Source organism: Hemicordylus capensis, chromosome 4 (genome assembly GCF_027244095.1).
Source record: "Hemicordylus capensis ecotype Gifberg chromosome 4, rHemCap1.1.pri, whole genome shotgun sequence".
Lineage (NCBI taxonomy): Eukaryota > Metazoa > Chordata > Lepidosauria > Squamata > Cordylidae > Hemicordylus > Hemicordylus capensis.
Genome location: NC_069660.1, coordinates 248,354,449 through 248,370,408, shown reverse-complemented (window position 1 = coordinate 248,370,408; position 15,960 = coordinate 248,354,449). Strand labels below are relative to the sequence as shown.

At 45.4% G+C, this 15,960-nt stretch overlaps 1 protein-coding gene across 7 annotated transcripts in view; it reads left to right on the top strand.

Annotated features, from left to right (window-relative positions):
• Positions 1-15,960, top strand: part of KCTD1 (potassium channel tetramerization domain containing 1) — a 166,212-nt gene that overhangs the window by 68,553 nt on the left and 81,699 nt on the right. For 3 of the 7 annotated variants that reach the window (XM_053246933.1, XM_053246930.1, XM_053246929.1), the window contains exon 1: positions 2,643-3,348. The exons of 2 other annotated variants lie outside the window; for them this stretch is intronic. Coding sequence is in view for 1 of the 5 variants with exons in the window: in XM_053246928.1 (XP_053102903.1) it covers positions 4,196-6,103 (1,908 nt within the window). In the remaining 4 variants the exon portion in view is untranslated. Of the gene's footprint in view, positions 1-2,642; positions 3,349-3,460; positions 3,836-3,875; positions 6,104-15,960 lie in introns of those variants that run through there. 2 more of the 7 variants (XM_053246935.1, XM_053246928.1) reach the window with 2 other exon arrangements.

Here is a 15,960-nt window from a genome sequence, read left to right as displayed (position 1 = left end):
GCACTTTACAAATACATCTCCATCCCTCCATCATCTCTTTTATCCATAGGAAGAGTATTTGTTGATTTATTTTTTTAAAGATGTTTACTGTATCCTAATAGGAATAGGTCTGGTGACTGCTATATGCCATGGTGCTTTCAGTTGGTTAAAGTCAGATATTATCAGTCAGAAATCATGCTTTTTCAAAATAGGAGTTGTACTCAAAAGGTTTTGGCAGGACTTAGAAACTGGATCACAGGTTTATTACTGAAAGTTTAAGAAACTGAAAACTGAATTTAAAAGCAGACTAGAGCAAGACTTTCCATGGGGTTGGGGGCAAGGAATGTTGATTTTTATACCAATAGGTCCATTGATGAAAGGTACATGCAACACCCATGTACCCAGGGGCGTAACTATAATAGGGCAAGGGGAGACAGTTGTCTGGGGCCCCACTGCCTTGGCCCCCCCCCCAGAGGCAAGTCACATGACTGACTCCCCCAGCCGCAAACCCGCCTGGGCTTCCTTCAGTTGTATTCATCCTCTGAAACTGATGTGAGTGTTAAGACCTGGAGCTACCAGAACAGCATGTCTTTCTCTAGTACCATTAAATGACTTGTATCGTCCACAATTTACAAAACCTTTTAAAAAAATAATTTAGAATGATGTTCTATTGTGGCACATAGGATGGAGATTATATATATTATATATATATACACACACACACACACACACACACACACACACACACACACATTTTACTATGCTTTTTGTTACCACTATTCATGAGCTGAGCTTCAATGAGGGAGGTGCATCTTAAAATCTTGTCTCTGGGCCCACTACAACCCTGCATGTACCCATGCTATGCCCCTGCATGTACCCAAGATTGTGAAGCATCCAGGGACTTGCATATGGGGCAGTATAAAAATGTGTCTAATTGATTAAATGAATGAATGAATGAATAAAATGCCTTATTGCTGTTCCAGACCAGGGGATAGAGCTGGAGAACCTTGAGTGGGGGGAGGAAGTCATTCACATATACATTTCCCAGCACTGGATTTTCCCCAGCCCTCTCTGTCTGCACAAGCTTATGGGTATCCAAATACAGAAACTGCTGGCTGGCTGGCTCTAGTCTTGTACTGGTCTTGTACAATGTAATATATATTTCTGGTGACAGGATGACAATGGAGCATTACTATTTGGGCCATTTTTGAACCCAAAACATAGTCTCCAAATCCCAGTGTAATAGAAATATAGGAAGCTGCCTTATGCAAAGTCAAACCATTGGTCCATCTAGCTCACTATTGTCTACTAGGGCTGTAAAACTTTGGCCCTCCAGTGGCTGTTGGACTACAACTCCCATAAATCCCTGATTATTGGCCACTGTGGCTGGGCATGATGGGAGTTGTAGATAGATAAATATCTGTATTTCGGTCATTGATCAGCAGTTGGGAGTTGTAGTTCAACAACAGCTGGAGGGCCAAAGTTGTCCAGCCCTGCTTGACTGGCAGCAGCTCTCCAAGGTTTCAGGCAGGAGGCTTTCCCAGCCTTACCTGGGGATGCCAAGGATTGACCCTTGGACCTTCTGCATGCAAAGCAGGTGCTCTACCATTGTTTTGAAGACAGAAATGGTGAACTTTTGAACCCTGAATTTGAGCACATTCAAGCAAGTCCCAGTGAACTCACTGAGACTAGCACTGAGTACTCAGTACACACACTCATAGGATCAGGCTGTATGTTCAGTTGCAACTGTGTGCAACTTTCAAAGATGTTAGGAAGAATGGAAGGAGTTATTAACATTGAAAGTTGGGTTTCTGGGGGATTCTTGTCTTGTTTTGTTTACAGAAAGTGGGGAGAGCTGAAATCTGTGATTGCTCTGAGCGGAGAACATTCCTTTCTGGAATGATAGTTCACTTTTGGCTGGGTCTTTGAAAAGATCTCAAACATATAACTTTTATCTTTTGGACCACTTTGAGCAGCTGTCATCTGCCTTGCTCAAAACTCGTTTCATTCCCTTTCTGGCTGCTTAATCAGAGTACACATCGGTACTGTCAAGTAACCTACCAGCCTTTCTATCGACCAGGCCAACAATGAACTGTCATCTCTGACCTTATCTGTGAATCATATCTGGGGGTGTTGAAACTGCTCGTCAGGACTTGTCTGTAGCTTGACAAGATTTCCTCACTTTAAAAACCCAAACCAAACCAGGTGAAAGTACAGTATCAAGAGAAGTGGATGAATCACGAGTGGGAGCAAACAGTGGTGCACTTAATGGGAGCGCAAAGACAAGGCAGGGCCGTCAGGTTAGCATAGCCAAGTCCATGCGTGGCGTGTGTTTGTGCTCTCCAAGCAAGAGTGGGAAAGAACGTGAAGGCGAGGAGAACTAATTCACACGTGTATCGCCCAGTCACGGCAAAGAACAGTTGGGATCCTTGTCCCGTATTATACGCGTGGCTTGCTTCCCGCGGAGCGACACGCTGCTTGTGTTGGGGCGGCCACTGCGCGGCTGTCCCGCCCCCCTTTTCCAATAAAGCGATAAAACATTCTGAAGTCGAAGGAAGCAGGGCCGCCTCGCAGCAATGGCTTGGAAATATACGCGGAAATGAACTGGGATGGGGGGTGCGGAGGGGGGAGGAGGGCTGCGGGGTGGGGGGGGGAAAGGAGAGAGGAAATCGGGAACAGCGAATCCAGCGGGTACTAACTTGAGGGCGGTTTTCGGCAGCGCGAGGGCTTGCAGAGTCCCGTATTGCCCGAGGGAAAATGCCTGCTTGAAAACCTAGAAATGGGTTTGAGGATTGTGGAGAGCTAGGAGGGAATGGGTGGGGGGGAGATGTGTGTGAGAGAGAAAGAGAAATGTTGATGGCTGTGCTCTGCAGGGCTAGGGCTGTGCCTTGTGTAAGAGTGTGTGTGTGTGTGTGTGTGTGTGTGTGTGTGTGTGTGCGCGCGTGTTGCAGCTGCCTGTCCCCGCAGGCTGAGAATAGCTCTAGATTTGCCTCTTGGCTGCGGACTGTGTGGGTTTTACTAGCCCTGGCGGCTTCCTCTGCTCCTCGCTCCCTACAGCTTATTAGCGCCAGGCAGGAAACAAGCGGGCTTCCTTCTTTTGTACACAGCCTGCCCGGCACACTTAAAGGCTCCGATCCCCCCAGATCTGCAGCGACGGCGGCCGCTCGGGCAGGGAACGAGGCAGAGCGCTCTTGGGACTCGCTCTGACTCTCCTCCGAGCAGCTCTCACTTTCGGTAGAGCCGTCTGCTGCTTTCTCCTTGCGAGCTTCTCCGACTCCGATTCCAGCCGCAGCTTAACGTGCCTGGCTCGTCGAAGACAGCTCAATGCCTTCGCCGTGAAGCTGAAGAGGAGCGCGAACGACGCGCCTGGTATGCAGCCAGAATGGTTCGGTGCTGGGTTTTTTTGTTTTTGTTTTAAAGGGAGGGGGGTTAGGTGGGATGGCCGGGTGGTAGGAGGGGGGAAATGAGGGAGTCACTCCGAGAAGTGCTGACGGTCCTAGAAGTTTCTCTCTTGCCGGAGTCAACTCCAAGCCGCTGCCGCCAACTGCTGACTGGGGGCTGCGATGCCGCATTTCCGCGCCTAGCTGCCAGGAATCGGTGGGGAGGAGCTGCCTCGTGAGAAAAGCTGCCTGCCCTCCTCTCTCTTGGATCTCACCTGCTGCTGTCGTTACAGCTGCTCTCTCCTTCCAATGCTTCCCCCTCCTCCCACCCCAGCACCTTCCTTCAGTCGCTACTGCCAGGAAGGGGGACACAATCTCCCTTCCCTTCCTCCCCTAAGCAATGGGCGTGTGGGGGCTGCCGGGCTGCTCTCCGGGCATCACTTAGCGCACGGCAGCTGGCACCGCACTGAGGCTGGGTAAGTGGATCTGTCAGGCTCAGCCTCCCCTTCTACCGGGTGCATGCATGGGCCAATATAAAGTAACCCTTTGCATCGCGTTAGCCTTGTTTGTAGTGCTAGTCTGAGCAGAGGAAGTATTCCAAGCGGCTGTGTCTCTTTGGCGGCGGCTCTCTCTTCTTCCCCCTGTCCCTTCCCTTTCCTCTCCTGCTTCCCCACCCCATTCATCGCACAGCAGCCACAGCCACTGGGAGCGCGGCCCCTTTAAGAGCCCAGCTTTGCCTCCCGGTAGCTGAAGGTCATTAAACACAAAAGCTCTCCAGCGCTGCGGTCCAATATAGCGCATGCGCCCTGCCCGAGGACTGGCAGGGAGACGGCAATATGGCGAGAATGCCTGGCAGCGGCGGCGCCGGCGGAGACTGGAGCACCGGGGGCGGCAGCAACGCAGGAGGCGGCGGCGCAGGTGGTGGCGAGAACAATGCGGGCGACCGGCAACCCGGCCGGGGCGGCCCCCACCGACCCCTCCACTATTGCAGCGCCGGGGAGGAAGAGGACGGGGAGGACGAGGATGAGATCCAGGAGGTGCAGATAACGGGGGACGAAGAGGGGGCCGATGGTGGAATCCTGCTGCTGGACGACGACGAGGAGGAGGAAGAGGAGGAGGAGGAAGAGATGATGATGGGGCTGGAGTGGGACGCCGAGGAGGAGCCGGGCCATATGATCCGTATGGACCAGGGCGCCGGAGCGCTTCTGGACTCTGCTGCGGCCGCTGTCTGTGGCGTGAGGGGCCGCCTCGGAGGAGTCCGGGGCAGCGGAGGGACAGGCGGCAGCAGCGGCGTCGGGGCTTCCGCGGGTGGTGCCCCCTCGGTGCCCGTTAGCGCCCGCGGCGCTGCCGCCTCGGTCGGCACCACCGCAGCTGCACTGGCCGCCGAGGACTCGGACCCGGAGGCGGAGCTGCTGCTGCAGCGTCCCGAGCGGGCCCGCCTGAGCGAGAACACGCGCTTGGCCACCCGCTACGCGGTGCGCATCTTCCGCGAGTACCTGAGCGAGAAGGCGCAGAGCCCGGACTTCGAGACCATGGACAAGGGGGCGCTGTGCCGGGTGCTGCGCTCTTTCTACGCCGAGGCGCGCTCCAAGAGCGGGCAGCTCTACTCCAAGTCGTCGCTCATCAGCATCCGCAGCTCGCTCAACCGCTACCTCAACGAGCCCCCTTACTGCCGCACCCTCGACCTCACCAAGGACCCGGAGCTGCGCGCCGCCAACCTGACGCTGGCCGCCGTCATCCGCAAGCTGGAGGAGCAAGGCGCCGGCCCGGTGGTGCAGAAGCAGGCCATCACGCGCGCCGACCTGCGCAAGCTCTACACCTGCAGCGTGTTCAGCACGCAGAGCCCCTTCGGGCTGCTCAACAAGGTCTGGTTCGAGACGTGCATGTACTTCTGCACGCGGGGCCGCGAGAACCAGCGCGAGCTCGAGGAGGACTCCTTCGGGCTGGCCATGGACGAGGACGGCCGAAAGTTCGTCTACTTCAAGGCCCTGGGGCCCTACCACAAGTCGCGCTCGTCGTCGTGGAGCAAAAAGCGCGCCGAGAGCAGCGACGAGGAGAACCTGCCGCGCATGTACGAGACGGGCACCGAGTTCTGCCCCTACGCCAGCTTCGTCAAGTACCTCGCCAAGCGCAACCCGCTCTGCAAGGCCTTCTTCCAGCGCCCGCGGGACCACTGCAGCGAGGGGGATGTCACCTGGTACGAGAACAAGGCCATCGGCAAGAACCTGCTGGGCACCCGCATGCAGATGCTCTCCAAGGCCGCCAAGCTCTCCAAGACCTACACCAACCACTGCATAGGCGCCGTCTCCATCGCCACCCTCAACAGCATTGCCGGCATCGGCACCAAGCTGCCTCCGGGCGGCGGCGGGGGCTGCTACGCCCTCAACGGCAGGGCCCGTCCCTCGCCCGTCCCTGCGAACACCTACATCCTTCCCAAAGACGGCGACAGCCCCCCGCACGTGAAGGCCGAAGTGGCTGCCGTCGTCGTGCCGGCCAAGCGCTCCCTCTATGAGGCGATGTACGCGGCTGGGGGTGGGGCCGCAGCTGGGGGAGACGCCTGCGGCCCCTCCTCGTCCCCCAAAAGACTCTGCCTGAGGCCTGCCGAGCCCCTCGACGCCGCAGCCGCTGTGGTGGTTGTCTCAGTGAAACACGACCCCTTGCCTCTCCTCATCCCTGAAGCCAATGGGCACCGAAGCACCCATTCTCCCACAGTCATTTCACCTGCTATTGTTTCCCCTACACAGGTAACAAAAACAAAACCCCATCACTCCCTCCCCCCACCCCCTTATACACATCCTTTCTCTGCCTTTCCCTTTTCTAACTTCTCCAGTCAGGTTAATGGAATTAACTCTCAAAAGACTAGTGCATGTTGCAGTCCCGTTTCTGCAACAGCAGCAGCGAACAACTTTAGCCACTCAGCAGGCGTCAGGCTGACCTGGTTCAAGCTTGGAAACTTACCTAGTTTCCCCCACCTCTGGGGACAGTAACTGTCCTGAGTGGTAGTTTTGGACATTCTGAGAGACTGGAAGGAAAGGCAAACATCCTGTTACATTTGTGTTCCTCCCCCATGCTAAAAGATAAACTTGTGAAGTCCCAAATCTTTATTTAGAGAGAGGCATTGCTAGGTATGGTGTGTGTGCATTGCTAGGTATGGTAGGGTTAATAGCTGTGGGGGAACACAAGTTGCTTCTTTAAAGTATGACAAACTTATTTTTTTAAGTTTTGAGATATTTAAATATCCATATCCATCAGATACAGTATTTCTAATATCATAAATGTAGAAAATGACTCCATTCCATATCGTATAACTGAAGTGTAATTGCAGAAGATCTTGAGAAAGGAGTTTAGTGCATCCCTTAAGTATTGTGTTTGAGGCAACCACTTTTGTATAAGCCACTGAAGTTGGTATGCTTTTAGCATGAAATTACTTCATTTACAAAGTTGGGATGGATGGTTGAAAGCATCTTATGTTGCATGTCTGTAAGCAAGACATAAAAAGACAATCCATCTTAAAAGAAGTATATTTGTATGCATGTATAGTTTGTTGCCTTATGTTACTGCTGTGAATAAGATGCTGAAAACAACAAACTTGCCACTTAATTTATAAAGTCCCTTTACCCAATAAGTCGTAAGTATATTCCCTGAGCTGCATAGGAAGCTTACCTAAGGTGAACTTAGTTTATATAGTGGTTTTAAATGCTAATGACTGTTAAGTCAGACATTTCAGATAGGATGAACAGCCAGACTGCTGAGGAAATTGTATATGCAGTAGATAGAATAAAGACATCTGTTGTTTCTGTGTTGATTTTTTTTCTTCCAAGAAATGAGCATTCAGTGAGAGACTGCTAGATGTGAAAAGTACTTTATTAGTAATGTCATGCTACTTGATGTTTGTGGGTTTTTTGTCCTTGATTAGGTAGCACAATTTGACTGTTCATCCACTCTGCATGGGGGCAGGAAGTATATTCCCTTGGTTTGTGCATAACCGTTTAAAAGAAACAGTTTGCAATAGGCTCCACTGATTAATCATCCTAACTGCAATAATAGTTTCCCTAAAGAATTGCAACTTTTCCACCCACCTTCTCCATGGGTGGTCCTGTAAAAGCAGCTAAAATTCTAAAATAGCAAAAATGGTACTGGTCACTTTCCCTCTCTTCTAGTTTTGTTTGTTTTAATAGAAGAATAGCCATAATGAAAATGTCAAAGAATGTTTGAAGAAATGAATTACTTCTTTAGGTTAGGGGCCTTAAGTATTTCCTTGGGCCATCAGCATTTCCAGCTGGCCATCAATTCATAAGAACTGACCTGGCCCACAATAGTTATTGCCTAATTATAAACATAGACTTTTCAGGCCTTGTTTCTGTGTTGACTTCATCAAGTGGCATGCTACTGAATTCCATGGTTGACAAATATTGCTGCTTTTATGATAGCTTCAAGGTCTTGAAGGTCATAGACTGATAGTTTTATTGACTTCTGCTATTATAAAGAAGTAGATAGTGCTATTTGTTTAGGTCTAAAAATAAATGGTGCACTCTAGTTTTAGGTGGTAAAAGACTAGGGGTAAAATATTGATCTCACCTGAAATCAGCTTCATTTCAGGGTTACTTCCTGAATTTATTTTGTGCCTACATAATTTGTTGCAATATTGACACCCTGATCCTAAATATATCTAGGCTATAATGTATGAAGTGAGTGTACATTCCGTTGACATTAGTGACATCATACTTTTATTCTAAACACATTGGTCAGGATTCCAGCATTTACTGAATGCAAGGACTTCTTCATTTGTGAATGAAAACACACCATGCATGGATTCCCAATTACTCACACAGAGTACATTCCTCTGATCGCAAAATATATAATATATTAATCTGCTTGTTTCATTTCTATTCTGCCTTCCCTCCAAGAAACTCAAAGCAGCATGCCAGGGTTCTCAGGTGGTTTCTTATCCAAGTGCTGGCCAGACCCAGACCTATGGCTTTGGTGATTAGGCTACATTAGGCTACTTGAAAACACTTTAAAAAAAAAAAAAGAAGAAGAAGAAAGCATATGTTTGTAGATATGCACTGGAGCCACTGGATCAAGGCATTACATGTGAGTGAAGTCATACTTGATGTGGCAAATTGGTGTGTACTCCAGTATTACGCTGGTATTTCTAATAGCAAATGTATAAAAAGTGCACGATATCCTCAGTTCTGTAAACCTCTTTTTACACACGTCCCCATCTAGTATAATCTCAGTGTATATCCAGCAATCATGTTTATCCAGTAAGGTGTGGACCCACCCTAGGTTGTATTGAAACGCGTGGAATAGACTTGCATATCATGTTTTTTAGAAGATGAAAAGTTTAGAGTTTGAGTATGTCATAGGTGCAAACCTGTACATGTCTGCTTGGGAAAAGTCCCACTGGGTACAATGGAGTCTTAATGTGGCACTAGGTGCCAAATTGGAATGTGCTGGAATTTCAGGAATGTTGTATTCTAGATTTCTGTAACTGTCAAAGTGTTCACCTCTTTCTTTTGCTCTATCTCTTAGTGTGCTAGGTACAGAAGTATATGAGTGAGGGGAAGTTTAGGCATATTAAATGTTTCTTTGATCTAGCTGTTGCTTTAGGGAACAGCACAAGAGGTATTACCATACATGACTGAGCCTGTATGACCTTGACTTAAGTCCTTATAACTTCTGAAGTGAAACTTTGTTAACATCCGTGGTTCACTAGTACAGCTGAGGCCAATGAAGGAAGCTTGTAAGATGGCTTATTTGTCTCTTGCATATCTATGTATTCATTTCTCATAAACTCACAAGATTTGTACAAACCATACTCCTTAGATTTAGTGACAAAATTTAGAAATTGTCTTGGATCAGGGCTACAATAGCAGTATGAGATGTAGATTCTTGTTGTAGCTTCAGTGTGCCTCTTCTGCTGCTTCTGAACACTTGCACCAATATATGGGTACGAAAATTGTTGTCTGCACTTCTACAGTTAAAGAGGCAGCTTTGAATTGGACTGGGCTATGCATTGCCCAGAGAATTAAACGAGGGCTTGACCTGTACATAACATAAGGAAGGAAAGTAAGCATCACTGAGGTAATGAATATCTTTGAGTTAATTATTTACACAGTGGACCTAGAGATAAGCAAAGACAATACCACTACACTAGAGGAATTTAAGTACCAGAGGAAGTAAGTACTGTACTGAAAATAACATACAGTAGCACTGGAAGGTCTAGTCACGAGTTGAGATCCTAAACAGGCTCGATTCATTCTTAACTTCAGACAGTTTGAAGTCAGTTAATCTAAGGCATATTCTTGCCACATCAGCCCATGGGAGCAACAGCAAAAGGCAGCTGTGCTGACATCCAGCTGCATGAGCCCATGTTGGAGAACTGTTCACATCCATGAACATACACAGGACTCCATCTTATACTGGTACTTGGTGGCATTCCAAAAGTGGAATTGGGTGGATCCCAACCTGTCAATAGGTGTGTGATCCCCACCTTGGTTTGGGAGGAACACTTTCGTAAGTTATATAAAAGATATGAAGAAATTGGCACAACCCCAATATTGGATGTGGGTCAGCTGCCAGAGTAGCCACCTGTGTCTTGTTCTGAAATAGAAGCTTTGGTAAGACAGTTAAAACCTGATAAAGCTCTGGGATATGACCATATATCAGCGGAGGTTATTGGAAATAATCTGGCATGGTGGACCCCACCATGGCTTCGTTATTTTCATATATTGATAAGACAGCTCATGTCCCAAAGTATTGAGGTGTGGCAGTAATTATTCCAATTTACAAGAAAGGTGATAGGAAGCTCCCTGAGAATTATATACCTATTAGTCTACTCAGTGTGATAAGTAAGCTGTACGCCAGACACTTCTATGAGAGACTGCTAGACTGTTCAAAATGGACAAAATCTTGGCTGAGGAGCAGTTTTACTTCCATGCAGGTCGTTCTGTCATGGACTCGGCCTTAATTCTGCAGCGTATAGTAGGGAAATACTCCTCCAATTCTGGCTCTGCTTTGTTTGCAGTATTTGTTGATTTCAAGGCCGCATTAGATTTGTTCCCTAGGGAGAAACTCTGGAACAAGCTACTTAATTCATCAATGGATTGTCGGCTACTGTGCTTGATAATAAAACTTCATGAAAACTCTTGTATAAGAGTGCGCTGTAGTGCACATGGGCACCTCACCAAGGAAATCCTAACATTTAGGAGAGTAAGACAAGGATGCATTTTGGCTCCGCTATTGTTTAAGTTTTACATTAATTCCCTTGCTTCCCATTTAAACAACTTGGATCAAATTAGTGGATAAGTATCTCGCTATTCTCTTGTATGTAGATGATGTCATCATTCTTTCACAAACACCAATAGGTTTAAGAAGAGCATTGTGCTCTTTGGCCTCCTATTGTAAGGAGCACTCACTTTAAATCAATTATAGTAAAACCAAGATTCTAGTGTTTGCGAAAAGACCAAAAATTTACAATTGGATACTAAATGGGTACAAGTTGGAACAATTAAAACAATTTAAGTACCTTGGTGTAATATTTCAGGCCTCTGGCTGCAGATCTGCGCACAGAGAATATGCTAGTGAGAATGCTAAGAAGAGCACACAGGCAATTCAATCTTATTACTACTCCAGCGGTGCCCATTTTATCCCTGCGGCTATTAAACTCTTTGAGGCCAAAGTCCGTGCACAGCTCTTGTACAGAGTGCAGCTGGGCATATACCCTAATTTCTCAGAATTAGAAATGGTTCAATCTAATTTCCTGAAGAATATATTTCAAGTCCCCAGCTGTGTTCCTAGGGCAGTTCTACAGCTGGAAGCAGGGTTTTTCAAAATAGAGGCTGTGGCTTGGATTATTATTTTTGAATTCTGGCTTAAGGTGATTTTCCATCCCATTGGTTTAGCTCCATTGGTGCTAAAAGACATATATCACTCAAGGTGGGGAAAAGGGGTGGAGGAAAGGCTATATTATTGCGGTTTTTCTCCTACTGCACTGCTAACCCTGGGTTATGAAAATGCTAGACCCAGAATAAGGAAAATAATTTATAATATGGAGCGGCAAATGGATCAGGGCTCCATTCGGGTTGGTGTCTTTTTGGGCAATCAAATTCTGAGCTTTACCCTGCCAACAATTTGAACCAGCTAACAGCCCCAAAGTACAAGGGGACCCTGACATTGGCCCGATGCAATGCCTTGTGCACAGCTGTGTTGGAAGGGAGATATCAAAGAATGCCATAAGGAGAGCATATTTGCCCCTCTGGCTCTGGTGAGATTGAAACGACAGCTCATGTACTCTTGTACTGTCACTATTACCGTGTTTTTTGGCATAAGCTCATCTCTTCAGATATTAGCTCATATCCAGGCTGTACTGATTCCTTTTAACTAAATTATCTCTTGGCAGATCAGAATGACTCTAGATCCTATAATATGGCTAAGTTCTGCCTTATAGCTAGCAAAATTCGTTTAGTGCTCATTAAGAACTAAATATTCTATGCAGGGGCATAACAAGGCTGGAGTAGGCCCAGAGACAAAATTTTAAAATGGGCCCCTCACTGATACACACACACACACACACACACACTTACTTTTCACAATATATAGTCATGTGACTTGCCTCCCCTTGCCTAATGGTAGTTACGCCCCTGATTCTATGAGATTTAACACCACTCTGTATTAATTATATAATTTTGCTGCTTTGCTACCTTTATACTCAGTGTCATTCTGTTATTAGTGTTGACTAACTCTTATATATAGTTTTATGTTCATAGTTTTAACTTCTAGCTTCTTCTACTTATACTAAGTAATTTTGTAGAGACTTTTTATTATTTTGTAGGAGTAGATGGTTTGAACCGTTTTTGTCTATTTTGCTGTATTGCTGGTCAAAGACCGAAATAAAGACTATGACTATGACTTTGAGAACGGTCTCACCAAATTATGACGGCTTTTATATATTAGATATAGTGAAATGGATTCTAAAGGAAATGCTGTTATATACATTTCTGGAAGCATGAAGGAAAGAGATTTTAATTTGGATCAGAAAATGTCTCATTTCCACTTGTGAAAGGGTATAGTAGCATTTTGGCACCATTGGCAATGCTTAGGCTTTCTATGGCACAGAGTGTGTATTTCTTTGTTCATCTTTGTCAAACCATGGGTTTGGATCCAAATGTGCTGTTGGATGAGTTGTAGATATTTCTACTAATGCAAGAGGTGGTTCCTGATTTTAGTTGATTTTAGCTGATTTCCCCTTCCTGCTGTAGCTGTGCTGCATCCCATGGCTCTCCAACCCTCAGGAAAGAATTTGGAAAGGCACAATGGACAACAGCAGGAAGCAGGAGGCCGAACATTTCCATTCCATGAGCAGCAGGATTTGGGATCCACCTATAAATCGTGGACTCCAAGCCATTATTTTATTGACAGTTATGAAAAGCAACAGGGGATTCAATATATGTTTTGATCCTTGGCAAGGCAGCTTAAACCTGGCAAAGCACCTGGCAATGACTACATATCCATAAAAGTAATTAGAAATAATTTGGCATGGTGGGCCCCAGTCTTGACTACTCTCTGTTCTTTTATTGACAGGACTGCATGTGTCCATAAGGACTGGGGAATGGCAATAATAATCCCAATCTATAAAAAGGGTGAAGGGAAGCTACCTGAAGCTACTCATTAGTCTTCTGAGTATAGTGAGTAGGATGTATGCTAGGCACAATCCACTGAACTGGATGGATTCTGGAAATATCCTGGCAGCGGAGCAAACTGGTTTCCATTCAGGTTGCTCCGTTATGGACCCTGCTTTAATACTACAACATTTAGTAGAAAAATACTCTTCCAAATCTAACTCTGCTCTATATGCAGGATTTGTTGATATTTGTTGATCTGCTTTCGATTTGATCCTCAGAGAGAAACTTTGGTGTAAGTTATTGAGATAATCAGTAAACCACCTTTACTTCTTTTGATGTTTAAACTATATGAAAGCTCTCATGTAAGGGTGTGTTGCAGTGCTCAGGGACATCTTACCAAGGAAATACCAACATTCAGGGGAGTCAGACAGGGATGTATCCTGGCTCCGCTGCTATTTAACTTTTAGATTAACTGTCTTGTTCCCCATTTAGGCAATCCAGACCATCATCCACCAAAATTAGCAAACAAACATCTTGCCATACTTGTATATGCAGACGATGCTGTCATCATCTTGCAGACTCCGATAGGCCTAAGACGAGCTCTGCGCTCTCGTCACCTATTGTGTTGAACAATCTTTAGAAATAAATTATAAAAAAACTAAGATCTTGGTGTTTGCAAAGAGACCAAAGATTCAGAACTGGTCACTAAATGAGCATAGGTTAGAACAAGTTAAGTATTTCTAATATCTTGGTGCAATCTTCCAGGCTTCAGGAAGACATGCACATAGGGAATGCACAAGCAATTCAATCCTCCCACTGCTCTAGGGGTGCCCAATTTATCCCCTCCGCAATAAAACATTTTTCAGCTAAAGTACGAGCACAGCTCCTTTATGGAGCCCAATTTGGTATGTACTCTAACTACTTTAAGGTGGAATCCATGCAATCTAAGTTCCTGAGGAACATTTTTCAAGTACCCTGGTCTGTGCCCTAGTGCTATCCTTTGTCTAGAAGCAGGACTGCTTAAAGTAGAGGCCAGAGCATTGATTAATATCTTTGAATTCTGGCTAAAGCTGGTTTTCCACCCCATAGGTTTAGCTCCACTTGTACTAATGGATACCTATCACTTCAGGTAGAAAAGAGAGATGGAGGAAAGGCTGCATCATTATGGTTTCTTTCCTTCTGCTTTGATAACTCTGGGGTATAAGCATGTCAGGGCCAATCAGGCAACGGATATATGATATGGAGCGTTAAATTGACCAGGGCTCTATTCCTGATGGTGTCCATTTGGGCAACCAAGCTCTGAGCTTTAACCCTGCTCGATATCTAAATTTGACAACTGTACCAAAATATTGCAGAGCATTGACACAGGCATGATGCAGTTCCTTGCAAACAGCAATCTTGGAAGGGTGATACCAAAAATTCCCTTTAAAAAAACTTGAGAGAGATTGAAACAATGGCACATGTGCTCTTTTATTGTCAATTTTACTGAGATACACAGCATAAATATATAACTCCTTTTATTAGCTGTCATCCAGGTTGTACAGATTCTTTTTATCTTGATTATCTTTTTAATTATTTCATTATTATTATCTTTTAACTGACCAGAATGATTCAAGGTCTTATAATGTGGCTAAATTTTGTTTTAATAGCCAGTAAAATTTGCCAGGAGCTCATTAAGAATAATTTATAGTTGATCTATGTGTTTAACCAATGTATCATAACCTTGTTGGTTTATTTTGTTGGGCTTCTGTTTGTAAACTGTACTGGTCTATGACAGTAATAAAGGATTCATATGTTTGGGGCAAACATGTCCTGTCAATATCTCTAGGTCTGTATCTTGTTGTCGTCGTCATCATTATATAATCTCTACTTCTTCTTTTTTCTTTTCCCAGTAAAATAATAATTACGTTTCTGTCCATAACTTGTTCCTTGAAAGATTTCAGGAAGAAGAAGGGCTGTGGACTTGATAGAAAGCCATGGCTGGTTTGCCATCAGAGAAAGTCTAATATTGGCCATCTTCATGGTGCCCATCAGGAAAGGAAAAGAAATTATGACTAGAGTGCTGAAGTAGCACCTCACTAATCTCCCTCTTCTCAAGTAGTTAAATAATTCACTACTCTTAGTGTAGGAACATCAAAGCCCTAATGCACAAACTAGTCACAGGTGCCTGAAAGCATTTTCTTTATTAAATGAAGCTTCTGTGCTTTTGCTGTAGAAAAGGCTTCTTTTTGCTCACTGTTCTCCTTGCAGAGACCCAGAGATCAGAAAATGCTCAGTTTTAATTGGTGAATCTGTATGACAGTGAGCTGCCTTTATTTTATGTAGGGTCTAGAAATAAATGAGTGGTTAAATCCTTTGAAATACACCACTGCTGCAAAAGCCATAGGCTGTAATTAAATTGAATGTAGGGTTGTATTGTCTGCCGCCTTTAGCTATAAACTTGATAATAGACCTTAGTACACCAACTATTGTGTTAGAAGTTGGAACCTAATTAGTTGTGTAGATTTTTCAGCCACTTCGGAAGACCTGTCCGTTTGTGTGCGTGCACACACGCACATCTGTGTGGTCTTTTGTTGTGTTAGAAGCATGTTCATTTTTTCCCTCATCTTCAAAAGAAGAAAGCAGTGAGGGTGGCTCTGAAATATCAGTGTGCCAGTTACTGCTTAATGTGCCATATGTTGTGGATTCAGTGGAGGTGATTTCAGTACAATTTGGATTCAGTGTCATTTGCAGAAACCCATAAAATATATGCCTGAGGGAAGCCTGTTATAAGCCCTGGTGTTTGGGCACGCATTTTCTAAAGGAAAAAGGGATTATGTATCTCACACTTGTATAGTCCTAACTGTCATTTTATTCTAGGTTTTTAGAGGTTTGATGGACTGGGAGAATAAGATTTAAACATGATCACCCTGAAACAACCAACTTTCTGTCCCCTCTTCTCCACCCCCACTAAATCAAATATTTCATTAATGTTT